The 14,580-nt window shown below is 34.9% G+C and overlaps 1 protein-coding gene across 3 annotated transcripts; it reads right to left on the minus strand.

Moving 5' to 3' along the window:
- Positions 1-5,901: 5,901 nt before the first annotated feature.
- On the minus strand, positions 5,902-13,518 carry LOC128015466 (voltage-dependent calcium channel gamma-1 subunit-like). 3 transcript variants are annotated; one of them, XM_052599318.1, is made up of 5 exons: positions 13,376-13,518; positions 13,059-13,244; positions 7,851-7,925; positions 7,413-7,550; positions 5,902-7,239 (listed from the first exon to the last, which is right to left on the minus strand). In XM_052599318.1, exons 2-5 carry the CDS (start codon positions 13,231-13,233, stop codon positions 7,010-7,012), a joined length of 618 nt encoding a protein of 205 aa, XP_052455278.1. In that variant the 5' UTR covers positions 13,234-13,244; positions 13,376-13,518; the 3' UTR covers positions 5,902-7,009. The 3 variants fall into 3 exon arrangements, with proteins under 3 accessions (XP_052455278.1, XP_052455277.1, XP_052455276.1); XM_052599317.1 differs by having other exon boundaries at positions 13,360-13,513; XM_052599316.1 differs by having other exon boundaries at positions 13,059-13,495.
- Positions 13,519-14,580: the final 1,062 nt, after the last annotated feature.

Below are 14,580 nucleotides of genomic sequence, written 5' to 3' on the forward strand. Positions count from 1 at the left end.
TGTACATTCATTCCATTTATATCTTATTATACAGAAGTACGGTACACTAATTTTTTGTAACTAATTGTGATGTTATATACATATATCTTGGTTTCTCATTTTGACCATGACTTGCATTATGGTGGGGGGAGTGCATGTGAACTTGTGCAGGGTTAATATGCAGAGTTCAACCTTCTGATTTTCATATTGAGTTATGAAATTAAAAACAATCCCTGTGGTTTTGATCTGATGAATTGAAATGCAACTATTTGTTTCTCAATCCCATGCCAATGTTATTTATTATACATCACACTTTCAAGTGTCAGTTCAGATCTTTAGACGTGTGTTTTTATATTTTGCTTTTTTTTGTTTTGTTTATCAATTATCAGTTGATGTGTTGACGGCAAATTGCTTGTTCAATTTAAATGTGAATGAAAGTGTTGTCTCTATCATTAAATAAATGACATTAAAAAAGTGTTTTGTCATCTTTATTTAAACATTTAAGGCAGTGGGGTAAAATTTGTTTATGATTATTGATCGAAGTCAAAAAAAAAAAAATCCCTGTTGACACAACATGATTTAGTTGACTGGACTAGAAAATATTAGTCAAGTCAACTTAAAGAAATTTGTTACCTGGACTAACTCCACTCTAATTTGAAGTTGTTTCAACAAGTTTTTTTTTGTCAAGATAACAAAAAATTTTTAGGCAGCGGGGTAACAAAATATTTTTAGTTGACTCAACAAATTCTTTTTTACAGTGTACACTGAAACAAATGCTTCTGCAGAGTGAAGAATTACATTAATGTGCAGCATTTTGTTCAAATGGAGACATATTTGTGAAAACAAATGTTACAGTTTGTATAAAAAAAATTATCATAATTTTTGCATGTAGGGATTAAAATCTGCATTTGTGGATCAGGCGACCCGCGAGCATTCATCCTCGTCTCTTCTGAGTCAATTTTATTTGATTCATTTGAATTTTTTTTTTTTTTTTTTTTTGGTTCTGCTCTTTAAGCCTTGCCCAATTCACACATTCACAGCTGAGCTAACGAAAAACAGTGACCACTAGATGGCACTACAACCCCACTCACGTGTGCATTCCATTGTGTACAGTTTTATGAACCTTACATTGTGTTTTCTTTGTTTCTTTTTGGTTTGGCTTTTCTCTGTCCGTAAAAATACAATAAAAATGTTTTATTGAACTTGTTCTAACTTAACTTGTCTTAAGACACCGAAAAGCTTATATTAATTTGGTCAAACAAGAACTTTGTGACAATAGTCTATATATAATAGTCTTTTTCTGTAATTCAGCGGCACGTTGTCAGTTATCGATCGTGACTCGAACTAGACGTCAATTAATGCACATGTGTCACCCGTTCCACATATGCATGGATTCCTTTTTGCATGAGCAATTTATGATATATTAATGCAGAACAGAACATTTTTATTCACAAACATGTCTGCATTTGTATAAATTGCTGCACAATAATTTAATCCCGAATCAAATTGAAAGACATTTGTTTGTTGTTTGTAAGATACATGTATAAAATTGATGTAGTACATCAATATTTTGCGTGCATCTATTAAAGCTGCGGTAGGGAACTTTTGACGCTCTAGTGGTTAATAAACAGAACTGCTTGCGTCTTGCGGAAGAACATCGTAACCGGAACTACTTCTCTCTGTTTATGTCTATGAAGAATCACAAAGGTACTGGGAAGCAATCTAAAATAGTCCAAATATAAACACTTATTATAGGTGCACCCTAGTGATTCAGGACAAGCCAAAAACACGGTTTGGAAAATGGATTCATGGTGTACTCGCTTATTATATAAAAATTTTTACATTTTGAACACAAACAAAGTTACGGACCGCAGTTCTGATTGGTTGTTTTTTACTGGGAGCGATGGAGTTTCTGCAAATGGCAATAGGACCTGGGAGGAGCCGGAGGAGCTTGATTTTTTTCACAGATTATCTGTCTCATATTCTACTGTCAGGATATAATGACAGGTTTAATAAATATGTAAAAAATATTTTTTTACAAAAGTTCCCTACAGCACCTTTAATCATTTTGAGTCTAATTTCATCCCATACATTTTTCTCAAAAGAATATACTAACCTTGATATTACCATTCTCTCCATAAGCTTACATAAGTTTGATATCAGTGCTATTGGCCTATAGCTTCTTGGTTGAGCTTTGTCTTTCCCTGGCTTAGCAATGGTTTCAACCAAAGCCGCGTTTCCACCGCAGGAACTTTACCCAGGAACTAGGGACTTTGGCCTGGTACTCGGTGTGTTTTCACCGCAGGAACCAGGAACTAAATAAAGTTCTGGGTAAAATAAAAAAAAATGCCCCTCAGAAAGTCCCTACTGGCGAGGTAGTACTTTTTTTAAGTTCTGGACCTTTCGGGGGTGGGACTTGGGTGCTAAACATCCTGATTGGTTGAGTTCACGCAGCATTGGTTGAGTTCAACCACCATTCATTCGAATCAACATTTTCAAAATATTACTGTTATTATGTCATGAAATGTCATTTCAAAAGTATTTAAGGCGAGAATGTAGTTGTTTAAAACTTAAATCTGTGGTTATTTATAAAGACAGAGCCTATTTAAAAATGCATTTCGTCGATCTCGGAGGTGGTGAGCTCCACATGATCAGCGGGAGCTCAGTGATGATGTATCCGCCGAGGGCAGCCTCCTCACCTCGGCTAGAACTTCTGATATGTGCCGCTGGCTCTGATGTCTCGTTAGTGGTAAAACATAAAATATAATTATGTTTTGGGTAAATCTAACAGGTAATCTTTGGTCTGTGTTCATTTTATCTATATGTTAAAATGAAAATAAAAAAGGCAAATTTATATAATAATTCATTTCATTGTAATGGCATATATACACATTTCCCTGAACTAAGAACATTTCATCTGTTATTATGTTTAAATGAAAACGAAAAGAGACAGTGGTATTTGATATCATATTTCGTTTTATTGGTAATGTACAGTGAGGAAAATTGCAGTAGTCAAGGCATACTGACTTATGTTATCAAGTACGCTGCTGTTTGCAGAATTACTGTCGAATGTCCGAAGTCTGAACTACCGAAGATGCACGTCCAAAATCTTTGTATTGAACACTTTGTATTGAGAAAAGTGCGCAGATCTACGTCACCAGTCTATTTGCCTAATCTTCCCGGTACTTTAGACCGCGGTGGAAACGCAGAGAGCAGCAGGTCTGGGGGGGGAAATAGTTCCTGGGGAAAAAAGTTCCTGCTACAAATGTTCTGGGTAATTTTGGTGGAAACGCGGCACAAGACTCCTGAACACATATTATATCTGGGCATCTTTCTTGTTTTAATATAAAGTTCTTAAACTCCTGTCCATTTGGAATCAAACTTCTTGCGTTCCATTCCAATATTTGTAAGACCATTATGATCACCACATGTTGTCTGGGTGTTTCCTGCCTGTACTTTTAGTTTTTCATTTATCATCTCCACACCGATTCCCTCTATTTCCAAATACTTTTCTGCTGCTCTCACTGTGATTTTAATTCTCTCTGTCCAACTTTCCGTTTGTGCTGAGCAATTTACCACTTCAACTATAAATGCTACAAAAGACACTATATCAATCTCCAGTGAATCATTCTCAGTCTCTTCTATGCCTTTGTTCATTCTCTGAGGTTCAACTTTCTCAATTTCTTTTCTTTTTTTGTTTCCTGTTCCACTTTCTTCAGGGCCTCAGCATATGTTAACCCATCTTCCACTCTTCTGTTGTCATGTCAATTTTTCTCTTCGGGAATTGAACTTACTACTTTTTTCCCCAATAACGTCTTCATTCCTAGTGCCTTTTTTTGTTGCTTGTTATCCTTACAAAATAATAACAATTTACCACCACTTAAAATTTTTGCATTATCAATCGGCCCTATTTCATCATTAATCGCTTTAGTTAATTTCAGCGGGCATTTCTGGATTGCTTCCGGAATCACCACAGCTTCCTACCATGCGCAGTCCACTCTCAATCCAGCTGTTGCCAACCGCCAGCTTACCATGCGTCCTAACCTCCGCCATCACCGTGATCACTCGTGCCGTCCCTTGCAAGTTCTGTTTGGCATGGCCATGCTTATATGGCTGCCAAACAGGAAGTAACCATAGGACAAGCAGAGTGGTAAACAGTCAGTGCAGAGGTGAGAGTTCCCTCTGCTGGCTAGGCGTTACAGAGTACCAGAGGAACCCTGCCAAAAAGCTTGTATTTCACACTTTGGAGCATGAGGAAGCCCCCTCGAAATGCCACTGGGCTAGTTTTGAGTACCAATTGGGCGGATTTTGTTGTGAGAACCTGGCAACCCTGTCTCTGAGTGTTTCTGGTAGAACTGAACTGATTCAACATTGAACTGACTGGAGCTAAATAATTACACTATTGTCTTCAACTGAGCTGCTTTTCATTTAATTGAACTTGTTTTATAATTGATGATCTTTACACAGATATTGAACTGAACTGAATCCACATTGTACTGAATAGAGCTGAATAATGACACTATTGTCTATTTATACCTACTTTATAGTAGAATTTGGATTTATCTTATGTTTAAAGTTGGCGTCACTCATTCTGTTACTTCCCTATTTATTACTTTTGAAATGATCTCTTTTGTATATAGCACTATATTAATAAAGGTGACTTGACTTTGACCAGTACTGTCAAGTTTTCTTTATCACAACTCTTATTGCTCTGAAATGTGCCAGAAAAATTGCAGAAAATGACAATAAAAGTTAAGTTAATGTGTTCATATGATGCAATTTCAAGTTTTCCTTTCTCTTTGGAGTGTTATAACTGTTTGTACATACATAATACAAAGTTGCAAAGAGTTGAGGCCACTGTTTTAAAAAGTTAAGACTCTTCCAAGCCCTCCTAAAACGTAGTTTAAACACACCACAACATGTTTACATCACTGTGGGGGAAATTTAAATAACACCACCCAAATGTTCAGAAACAAAATATTCTTCCCAAAGGAAAAAGATATAACTTTTATTCTCACTGTAGTATTGTTGCTACCACCGCCATGTCGCAAAGACACTGTCCTTTGTTGTGAAAGTGAAAATACTTTGTTTGGCCTTCCAAATGAGGACACATCAGTGGTTTTGTTGTATTTACTACACTGTTGTAACAGAACAGTTCAAACCATATATTCAGATGAGTGCGTCGCATTTGATGGAGAACTCTTTTCCTAAATCTGGGAGAGTAGCCTACAATGCCAGTGTTCTGATAAATAATGCTAACTCACAGCCTGTAAGTAAGCTTTCACTGCCACTGATGATTCAAATATGGTTTTTGAGCAGTGTAGAGTAGAGCTTGTTGTTTGTCATTTCTCCGATCACAAATGCAGACATGGTTTTATGTTTTTGCGGCGCGATGCAACGCAACACATAAAAAGATAGTATAAGTCATTGTAATTAATTAATTAATTAATTACATCCCCACTGGATGCTACAAATGCCTCGTTTGTAATGGGTGTTCGGTCAATCACAATGCACTGCATAGCTGACCAATCAACGTACACCTCGCTTTTCAGACCGATGAGCTTTGTAAAAATCGGCGTGTTTCAGAAAGGCGGGGCATAGAGGAGAAACAATAATGTACAGTACTGTGGAATTTTTTTTCTTCCTTAAACCCCATAAACACATTTCATTACACCAAATACACAAAACAGTGTTCTTTTTTTAGCAATGTCATATGACCCCTTCAAGACTCACCAGCGTAAAAGACACTTATAGTAGATAAACCATCACATACTATGAAATAATATTTTATTTGTAAGTATTGACTGGCTGATTTTGCTTTAGTATACATGCAGTATGTATAGTATGACTCGTTGACAAGTGTTTTTTTTACTGACATGAATGTTATGCATAATAAGTGGTTCATACAGTTCAGTACACATATAGGAGTTAGCTTATGTTTTTATTAGAAATACATGACATAGGGTTGTAACACCAGAAATACATTTTTTTTTCTGGTGGGCAGCATAACAAGATCCAAACATCCATGGTCTCTTGTTCTGCATGCATCAAAATAAATAAATAAAATAAAATAAAAAACTAAGCTTTATCTATCAAATTATATATGTTTTTTTTTTTTTATAATTTGCCATAGCATATGGTGTTTGTCTTTGTTTTGTTTTTGTTTTTTGTTGCCATTGCAAAATTACAGAAAGTCAAAGTGGAGAATTGAGAGGAACATGAGCAGTAAAAGACCACAAGCAGGTTTTGGTTGCCCAAGCATTTCCCACAAGGCTGTGGATCTGTCACCATATTGGTGTTTGTCACTGACAATGATCCCCACATTCTAAATCCTAATGCAAACTTTATAAAACAGTTTGTTTGGGAACCAGATTACAAAGTTATGTGTTTCAATTAATTTCAAAAAGCCTGATGAATTTAAATAGACAGTAGATTTTATATTAAAATATTTTTATACATACAGTATAAGGCAGTTTGGGTGAATCACCACCCAAAAAGAGGGTGCAAAATTTCTGATCTAGAGGTTACAGCTTGATACACAGATTAGCCAGGCTTGTGCAGACCCAAAAATGGGTCCAAATTATAAATCACAGAAGCACATTCTTCTCAAAAGATATTGAGCACACCATTCCATTTCAAGCTTATAAACACAGTTTGTGGGTGCGTTTCAGGAAGCTGTAGACTTGGAAAGTCTCAGAATATTTTTACTGTTTCACATAAGAGTGAGATTGATGTCATTTTATTTGCATCTGCAATATCTGAAATTATTCCAAAATTTCTGGCCAAGCATTCAGTAACCGCAGCAGACCAAACATTTACATTCTGCTCTAGGCAGTTGAGAACATCACTGTGCCATGATGTAAAAGGGTGTGTTACACACCTACATTCTTCAGTGCCAGTTTGCAAGGGAAAAAGGGACATTACTGAGCTAATTTTAAGACCTCTGCTTGTCAAGCTCTGACATTGCATCTTAGAGGTCTAGTTATATTTTCAGACAATTGTTATGTGGCTGGCATTTTGAATTCCTGCTCTATATCTGTTCAGGCTCAGCATCCATGCAGGTTTCCCATGGATTTCTAGGCATCTGTGGCATGGAGACTATCAACAGACCTATTCCACTGAGGAAGAGCAGGACAAAAGCTGTACACGCACACGCAAACGACCAGGAATAGTAATACTCGATCCAGATAGTTTCCTCACTTTCTATCATCCTCTTGACTGACTGACGCATTACCTCTACTGAGATGATAGCACACAGACCTGAGGACAGAAAAAGATAAGAAAATCATGTACAGTGGCCTCAAAAGTATTTTCTTTTTTCCTATGTGAAATGTGACGTGTACTTGTGGTATCTTTCCTGTTTTTGGACACAATATTTCAATAAGGTAATTTTCTAAAATGCAGTGTGTAAATTATTAGATGTTCCATCCTACCTGCAAAAGCAAAGAACATGCCAGCAGGCTTGTACAGATAGTCATTTCCCTTTCTGAGGGAACCCAACACACACAATGTGCCCAGAATCATGAAGACAAGACTGAAGATGGCTATGGCAGCTGCTGAGATGTTGTATTCTGAGTAGAGAAATCAGCAAGAGCTACATGTCAATGATTTTCAAATATAATATGATAATAAATCTCAAATCTAAAAAAATATGAAACCCTGCCCCCCTGATGGTGCCCCACTGGGAGCTGGTGCCCTACGCAAACTGTGTACTCTGCATGTAGGAAACAGCGCTACTGAATGTCTATTATACCTATGATTCTTTCCCATTTCATCACCCAAAGTACATACAGCAATAGTAATGGTGCACCACAGCATTCTCCAACCAATAAACTACAATGTAAAGTCAGTTGGTTTTACTATGAACTCACCTCTTTGAGTTTTAACTTCAAAGATCTCAGAATCTTCCCCTGGTGTGAAGTGTCTGAAGTAAGTGCAGTTGATTTCTGAAAAAGAAAAAAGAAGGTTTTTCCTATTTATTATCATGGAAAACTTCATTTATTTTTAATAATTCAACTCAAATTGTGTGATTCGTGTATTAAATAAATTCAATGCACACAAGTTGTTTAAGTCTTTGAGATAGTGAATTGGTGCATTTGTGTTAAAGGTCCCGTTCTTCGTGATTCCATGTTTTAAACTTTAGTTAGTGTGTAATGTTGTTGTTCAAGTATAAATAATATCTGTAAAATTCTAAAGCTCAAAGTTCAATGCCAAGCGAGATATTCTATTTAACAGAATTTGCCTACAACGAACGACCTGTTTGGACTACATCCCTCTAGTTCCTGCAGTAATGACGTCACTAAAACAGTTTTTTGACTAACCTCCGCCCACATGAATACTCAAATAAGGGGGCGTGGTCTTGTTGCGCTCTGACAGAGAAGAGGAAGAGCTGCGTTTGTGTTTGTCGCCATGTCATCTAAACGCTGTTATTTTCATCTCGGAGTCCAATCATCTTTGTTTGGGCTTCCCAGGGATGCTGTACTTCGAGATTAATGGTTACAATTTATTTTTTACTTGGTTCCCGAAAATTATAATCCACATGTAAAACTATATGCAGCACATTTTTCTGAGGACAGTGAGCTTCCTCAATCTCAATCAGTTTAATGCTGGATTCGCACAAAGATTATTCTTGAAAGATGGAGCAGTTCCCTCTTTGTCTGGAGAAGGCGTTGTTTATGGACCAAAACCGGTAAGTGTATTTTATTATTTAAGTTGGTGCGTTTAACAGTTTCTGTAACTTATTACACAAAGGGCAACGCTCTTTAGCTTTGTTAACGAGATGTTAGGGCTGTGAAAAAAAATCGAATGGGATTTTCATGCGCATCTCATCAGTAAAACCGCTCCTGTGATTATAAGTACATCTCCAGCACATGCATTCTTTTACTGTCTGTTGTTCAGATCAGGATTGCCAGGTTTTCAAAACAAATCCTGCCCACTTGCTTCTCAAAACTACTTCAAAACTAGCCCAATCGTGTTTCCAGGAGGGCAGCGTGCTCTAAGCTGGTGTCAAATCACAACACAGGAACCACTGGCCCAATCAGAACTCGTTACGTATTTCTGAAGGAGGGACTTTATAGAACAAGGAAGTCATCAGCCCGTTTTTATAACACGTCCCCTTGGAATTATAAGGTTCTATCTGACATTTTTGTCTAAATTGAGTTATTCACATATTCTTATTCTGTGACAATTTATTTACATTATGTGATGCTTTATTTTAAGTTGTGTACATTTTGGGATTTTTTATTGAAAAAACAAAAAGGTTCTATCTACAGAAGTCTATGGAACACATAAACTTTAAAGCTCAATATCTCAAAACTACTCAGAACGCAGATAGAACCTTATAATTCCAAGGGGACGTGAATTGTGTGAAAAATACTGTGTTTTTTTACACGTGAAACATGAACACATGTTATATTGCACACTGTAAACACAATCAAAGCTTCAAAAAAGCACGAAAAACGGGAACTTTAAATGTGAGTCAAAATCATCACAATTAAAAGAACCAATGACTTAAACTACTTCAGTCTGTGTGCACTGAATTTATTTAATACACGAGTCACACAATTTGAGTTGAATTGCTGAAATAAATTAACTTTTCCACAACATTCTATTTTATTGAGATACACCTGTATATTTTAAAGAAACATGATTTAAGAATGTTTAAGTGAAAATCTATTTTGTATTCTGGAAAAAAAAAATATAGCTAAAAAACTTTTGCTGATCAGTGTCTAATTATAAGCATGGGGCTATTCAGCCCCTCACAAGAATTCTTGTGTGAGTCACCTGTTTACTTATGTGTCAACTGCAGAGTATTTTTTTACATCCCATGTAATTTCACAAGCAGCTAAATATAAAAGCTGAGTTATTTGACAACTGTTAGTCTCAGAGTTTGCTCCATGGCACTGCCATGTGTGACACAGAATGAACATATGAGGCAACAGAAGACTAAATGCTCTACAGATTAAATGCTCTAATGAGACAATCGATGTTTAAAAAGGCAGAACAGGTTTGTAACAAAATCTTTCAGTCTGGTGTTGTTCACCTGGAATGGTATTGCTTTATTTTAAGAAATGACTAATGATGAGATGTAGGTCTTGTTTCACAACTATATTTTTCCATGATGACTGACAAAATATGTAGTTCTCCGTGGCATATTGAGATACTATTTCAAATTGTGCCAAATAAAAAACAAACGGTAGAATCAAGTGCCTTGTATTGATGTGATGCACAAAAACAGCCTCTCAGGAACATATCACTTGTCTATATTTTTTAAATATGACACAGAGCAAAGCTTATTTTGAATAGTCAGGCACTTCCTGAATCTGTCATGGATCTAAAATGGGATGACTGTAAAAGGTTTTTGTCTTTCAGACCTGCCTGTCAGTTTGTACCACCACATCCTGTCATGTTCAAATAAAATCAATGCCTCTTTTTGATCTGCATTTCAAGGCAGCACCAATAAACTAGAGAGAAGAAGCATTCACGTCAAGTAATTCATATATATTTACTAATGCTACAGGTATAGACCAGGAAAATCTTGATATGTTCTGAAAAATAGATATGTCACTGTTAGCATAATATAAGTTTACATTTTTTCCCTATAGAGTTCCCTGATGATTTGGGAACTCAGTCAAAAGAGGGCCAATAGGTGTGCCTGTGTTGTGAAAAAGGTGGTAGGCATCTATACTGTTCTCTCAGATGTGACTGTCAGTCACAGTAGTGGAATTGTACCACACTTAAATTCAGAGTGTCTCCCCACTTGAGACAGCTGATTATTTACACAGCCTAATTATAGTTTGTACTGACTACATTTACGAGGGCAGTCACACACGTCCTCACACAGCTGCTATGTTTTAACATATTAAACAAAAATAAATGTAACTGTTAAATTCAAGTTTGGGGCAAATAATAATAATAATGAAAATTACAATTTACAGATCAGCATATTTAATATGGTTAGTGTTAGGTGTCGCGGCTTTGGGGATTATGAAGGCAGCATAAATTTATGATTTTAATAATTGAATTGTAAATGTAAGTCATCTGTTTAATTATAACATAATCATTATTATTATGTTGTTATTATGGCTGTATGTAGAGTATGAATAGCATCTAACAATATAATTAGTGCAAAGAAAATACTGCTATTTATATTTGTGTAAACTGTATCTGTCAATATTTACATTATACATACAAACATACATACATACATACATACATACATACATATATACATACATTATATATATATATATATATATATATATATATATATATATATATATATATATTATATATATATATATATATATATATATATATATATATATATATATGTATATATATATATATATATATATTATATATATATATATATATATATATATATATATATATATATATATATATATATATATATATATATATATATATATTATATATATATATATATATTATATATATTTAACCACTATCATCAGGGCTTTATCACTTCCTGTCTGTCAGGTTTAGAGTCAGAAATAGTCCACAACTTTTAGGCACTTCCTGTCATCCTGCTTACAGCTTTCCCACTTTAGCAGTGATTTGTCGAAGTTGTCATAGGACCTAAATAAGTCCCACAGACAGGTAAATCCCAGAAGATCTGCAGACCAGCCATGAGCCTGGGCCTAAAAGACTAAGGAACTCTCTGTGTGAAGACTCTCCAATTACACAGTCATTTGAAGGAGGAAGGAGCTAAATTTGGGCAAAGTTTGAAGGAAAAAAATATTTTGCTTTAAATAATTAACTTGTGGTTAATTATTTTTCTTCAAAATAATAGCAAAGTCATCAAAACTATGAAAAAAAGAATGGATGAGTGGGAATAATGTATAGACTAAAACTGTAAAAAAAAATATATCTTACATATAAAAACTTATCTACTTTTTAAAATAAAAATATTATATTTTGGCATCTTCAAAGTAGCCATCATTTACAGCTCTGCACATTCATTCTCTTAACAAACTAATTATTAATTTTCTAATTATTCAATAAATGACTGGAGAAATTACCATGTATGCAAGGCATGCTATCCATGCCTTTTTATCAGTTATGTCAATTTTTATGTTCATTTTCTACAAATATAATCACCATCATCATCATTATTACATTTCGTCCATGTAAAACACAGACCTTTAGATCATCAGCTTTTAAGATAAGGATAAATTATAGAGATAAAGTGTCAACCCTAATCCTATTTTGATCCTGTACAATTCTGTCTAACAATTATGTCTAATTCTTCCCTAACACTTTGACAAATAATTAGTTAATAATTTTCATTAATAACATTCACAAACATTTTTATTATATAATACCTAAAGCCATTATTAGACAGTTAGGAAGAATTAGAAATATGATTAACTTGATATATTTTTATGTTCATATATAATCATGTACATGTATATATAGTGCTTTGTTAAACATTATATAATAGTTGTTAATGAGAGTAAATGAGAACCTTACCAATACTTTTTCTTTAGGAATACGTTTGTATTTGCACTTGTTCTTTTCCATTCCACAGTATAACATTTTTCATTCGGCATATTGTTTGACATGTATCTTTTGCTAACTGCTTTGGTTATTGGCATTAAACATTATATAATGTGTTGTAAAATAAAAATCAATTTCACACTTTAGAGATCTGGAGGTAGGGACTAAATAACCAGATAGATTAAAGATTAACTAATAGCCTTATCTAATAAGACACACTCTCCTATTATTTTAAAGTTACCGCAAAAATGTATCATGAAGCAATACACCTTACAATTTTATGTTAACATATGCTCTTTAACTTTTAACTTTTGAATCAACTTTTTTAAGAAATTGTTGATTTAAACCATTTAGATTTCAATCAGATGCCTCCAGTTTCACTTTAACTAGCCTTGGTGCTTTAAAAAGAAATGTTTCACCTGCTTTACCTCAAAAAGAAGACAACAACAATAACAAAAACCAAATTACATAAACATTATGAAGAGTCTTTATGATCTTGAGCAAGAGAACCAGGCAGTCCTGTTTATCTGATCAACATTTTTCGCTTTGTCACTTACCCCCCGGTAAACTGATAGGTCCACAGCCTTTACCAATTAATTCCTCATCCTCAATATAGATGTGTTTCTTACAAAGTTTCCAAAGGCCAAAGTGGGCTGCCTCACATGTTGCGTTTACGTTCTCCACTCGAGGACTCAACACGGCCCAGTGGTCTGTCACCACTGCTGTTAACATGCACACCGAGCCTACCATTATCACAAAAAACAAGATTTTTGTCTTGGTTTCCTTCTGCATTTTGTCCAGTATCCACGGCTTATGGACAAATAAAATGGAAAATGACACAAGATAAGAATCACTAACAGTACAGAACAGAGACCTGGTCCAGTTCGTTCTTGATTCTTAAGGTCTCTGTGCAGGACTTTGCTTGTGCATGGATAAAAGGAAGCAAATGCTAGTGTCCTAGTATTTATGCTGAGAGGTCAGACTCAAACCACAGCTGTTGAAGCTCGTCAGTAAAGCTGATGGCCAAATGGACTTGTCTCACATGAGGTCTTTGGCGGCTGAGTTGGGCTTCTATATATGTGTGCTGTGAGTCTAATATTTGGCTGTTGACAGATCAGGTTTAATCTGCCATTACTAGGGCGTGACAATTGCATGACAAGAATTAATCATTAGGTATAAGTGGGACTGAATATAATGTGAGGCAAACTGGACTAAATTTAACTCTTAAAAACTTAAGAAAAGTATATTTTAAGTCTAGAAGAGCTGATAAGTTAAACAGCGATTCAATTCTATAAGAGCTTTCAAAATAGACTCAATCAGGGCTCGACATTAAGTCTTGACATGTGCTTGTCCTTCGTATAAGTAAATCAGTCATTCACATGTCCGAGTAAAAAAATTACTTGTCTGGGGCAATATATATATATATATATCCAATCTGAAGCAATGGTCTCATCAGTGCTCTGTGAGGTCTTACTTTAATCAGCATAATTGTGATATTTGCCTTAAATTGACTTCTAAGACACTTTTTAACTTTATGAAGGGCAATATTTTCCTAACCTAAATGTATGCCATAATTAACATCAAATTCTTACATTTTATTAAAGAGTTCATATGGCGTTGCTAAAAATATATATAATTTTGTGTATTTTGTGTAATGCAATGTGTTTATTTGGTTTAAGGTAAAAAAAAAAAAAAAAAGCTATTTTCCACATAATGTACTTTATTGTTGCTCCTCTATGATTTTTACAAAGCTCATCATTCTGAAAAGGGAGGTGTACACTGATTGATCAGCTATCCAGTGCACAGTGGTTGGCCGAATGCCTCGAGCATTCAAGTCAAGTCACCTTTATTTATATAGCACTTTAAACAAAAAAGATTGCGTCAAAGAAACTGTACAACATTAATTCGGAAAACAGTATCAATAATGCAAAATGACAGTTAAGTCAGTTCATCATTGAATTCATTGATGTCATCATCTCAGTTCAGTTTAAATAGTATTTGTGCAATCATTTGCAATCAAGTCAACGATATCGCTGTAAATGCAGTGTCCCCAACTAAGCAAGCGAGAGGCAACAGTGG

Source organism: Carassius gibelio, chromosome A6, assembly GCF_023724105.1.
Source record: "Carassius gibelio isolate Cgi1373 ecotype wild population from Czech Republic chromosome A6, carGib1.2-hapl.c, whole genome shotgun sequence".
In the NCBI taxonomy this organism is placed as follows: Eukaryota; Metazoa; Chordata; class Actinopteri; order Cypriniformes; family Cyprinidae; genus Carassius; species Carassius gibelio.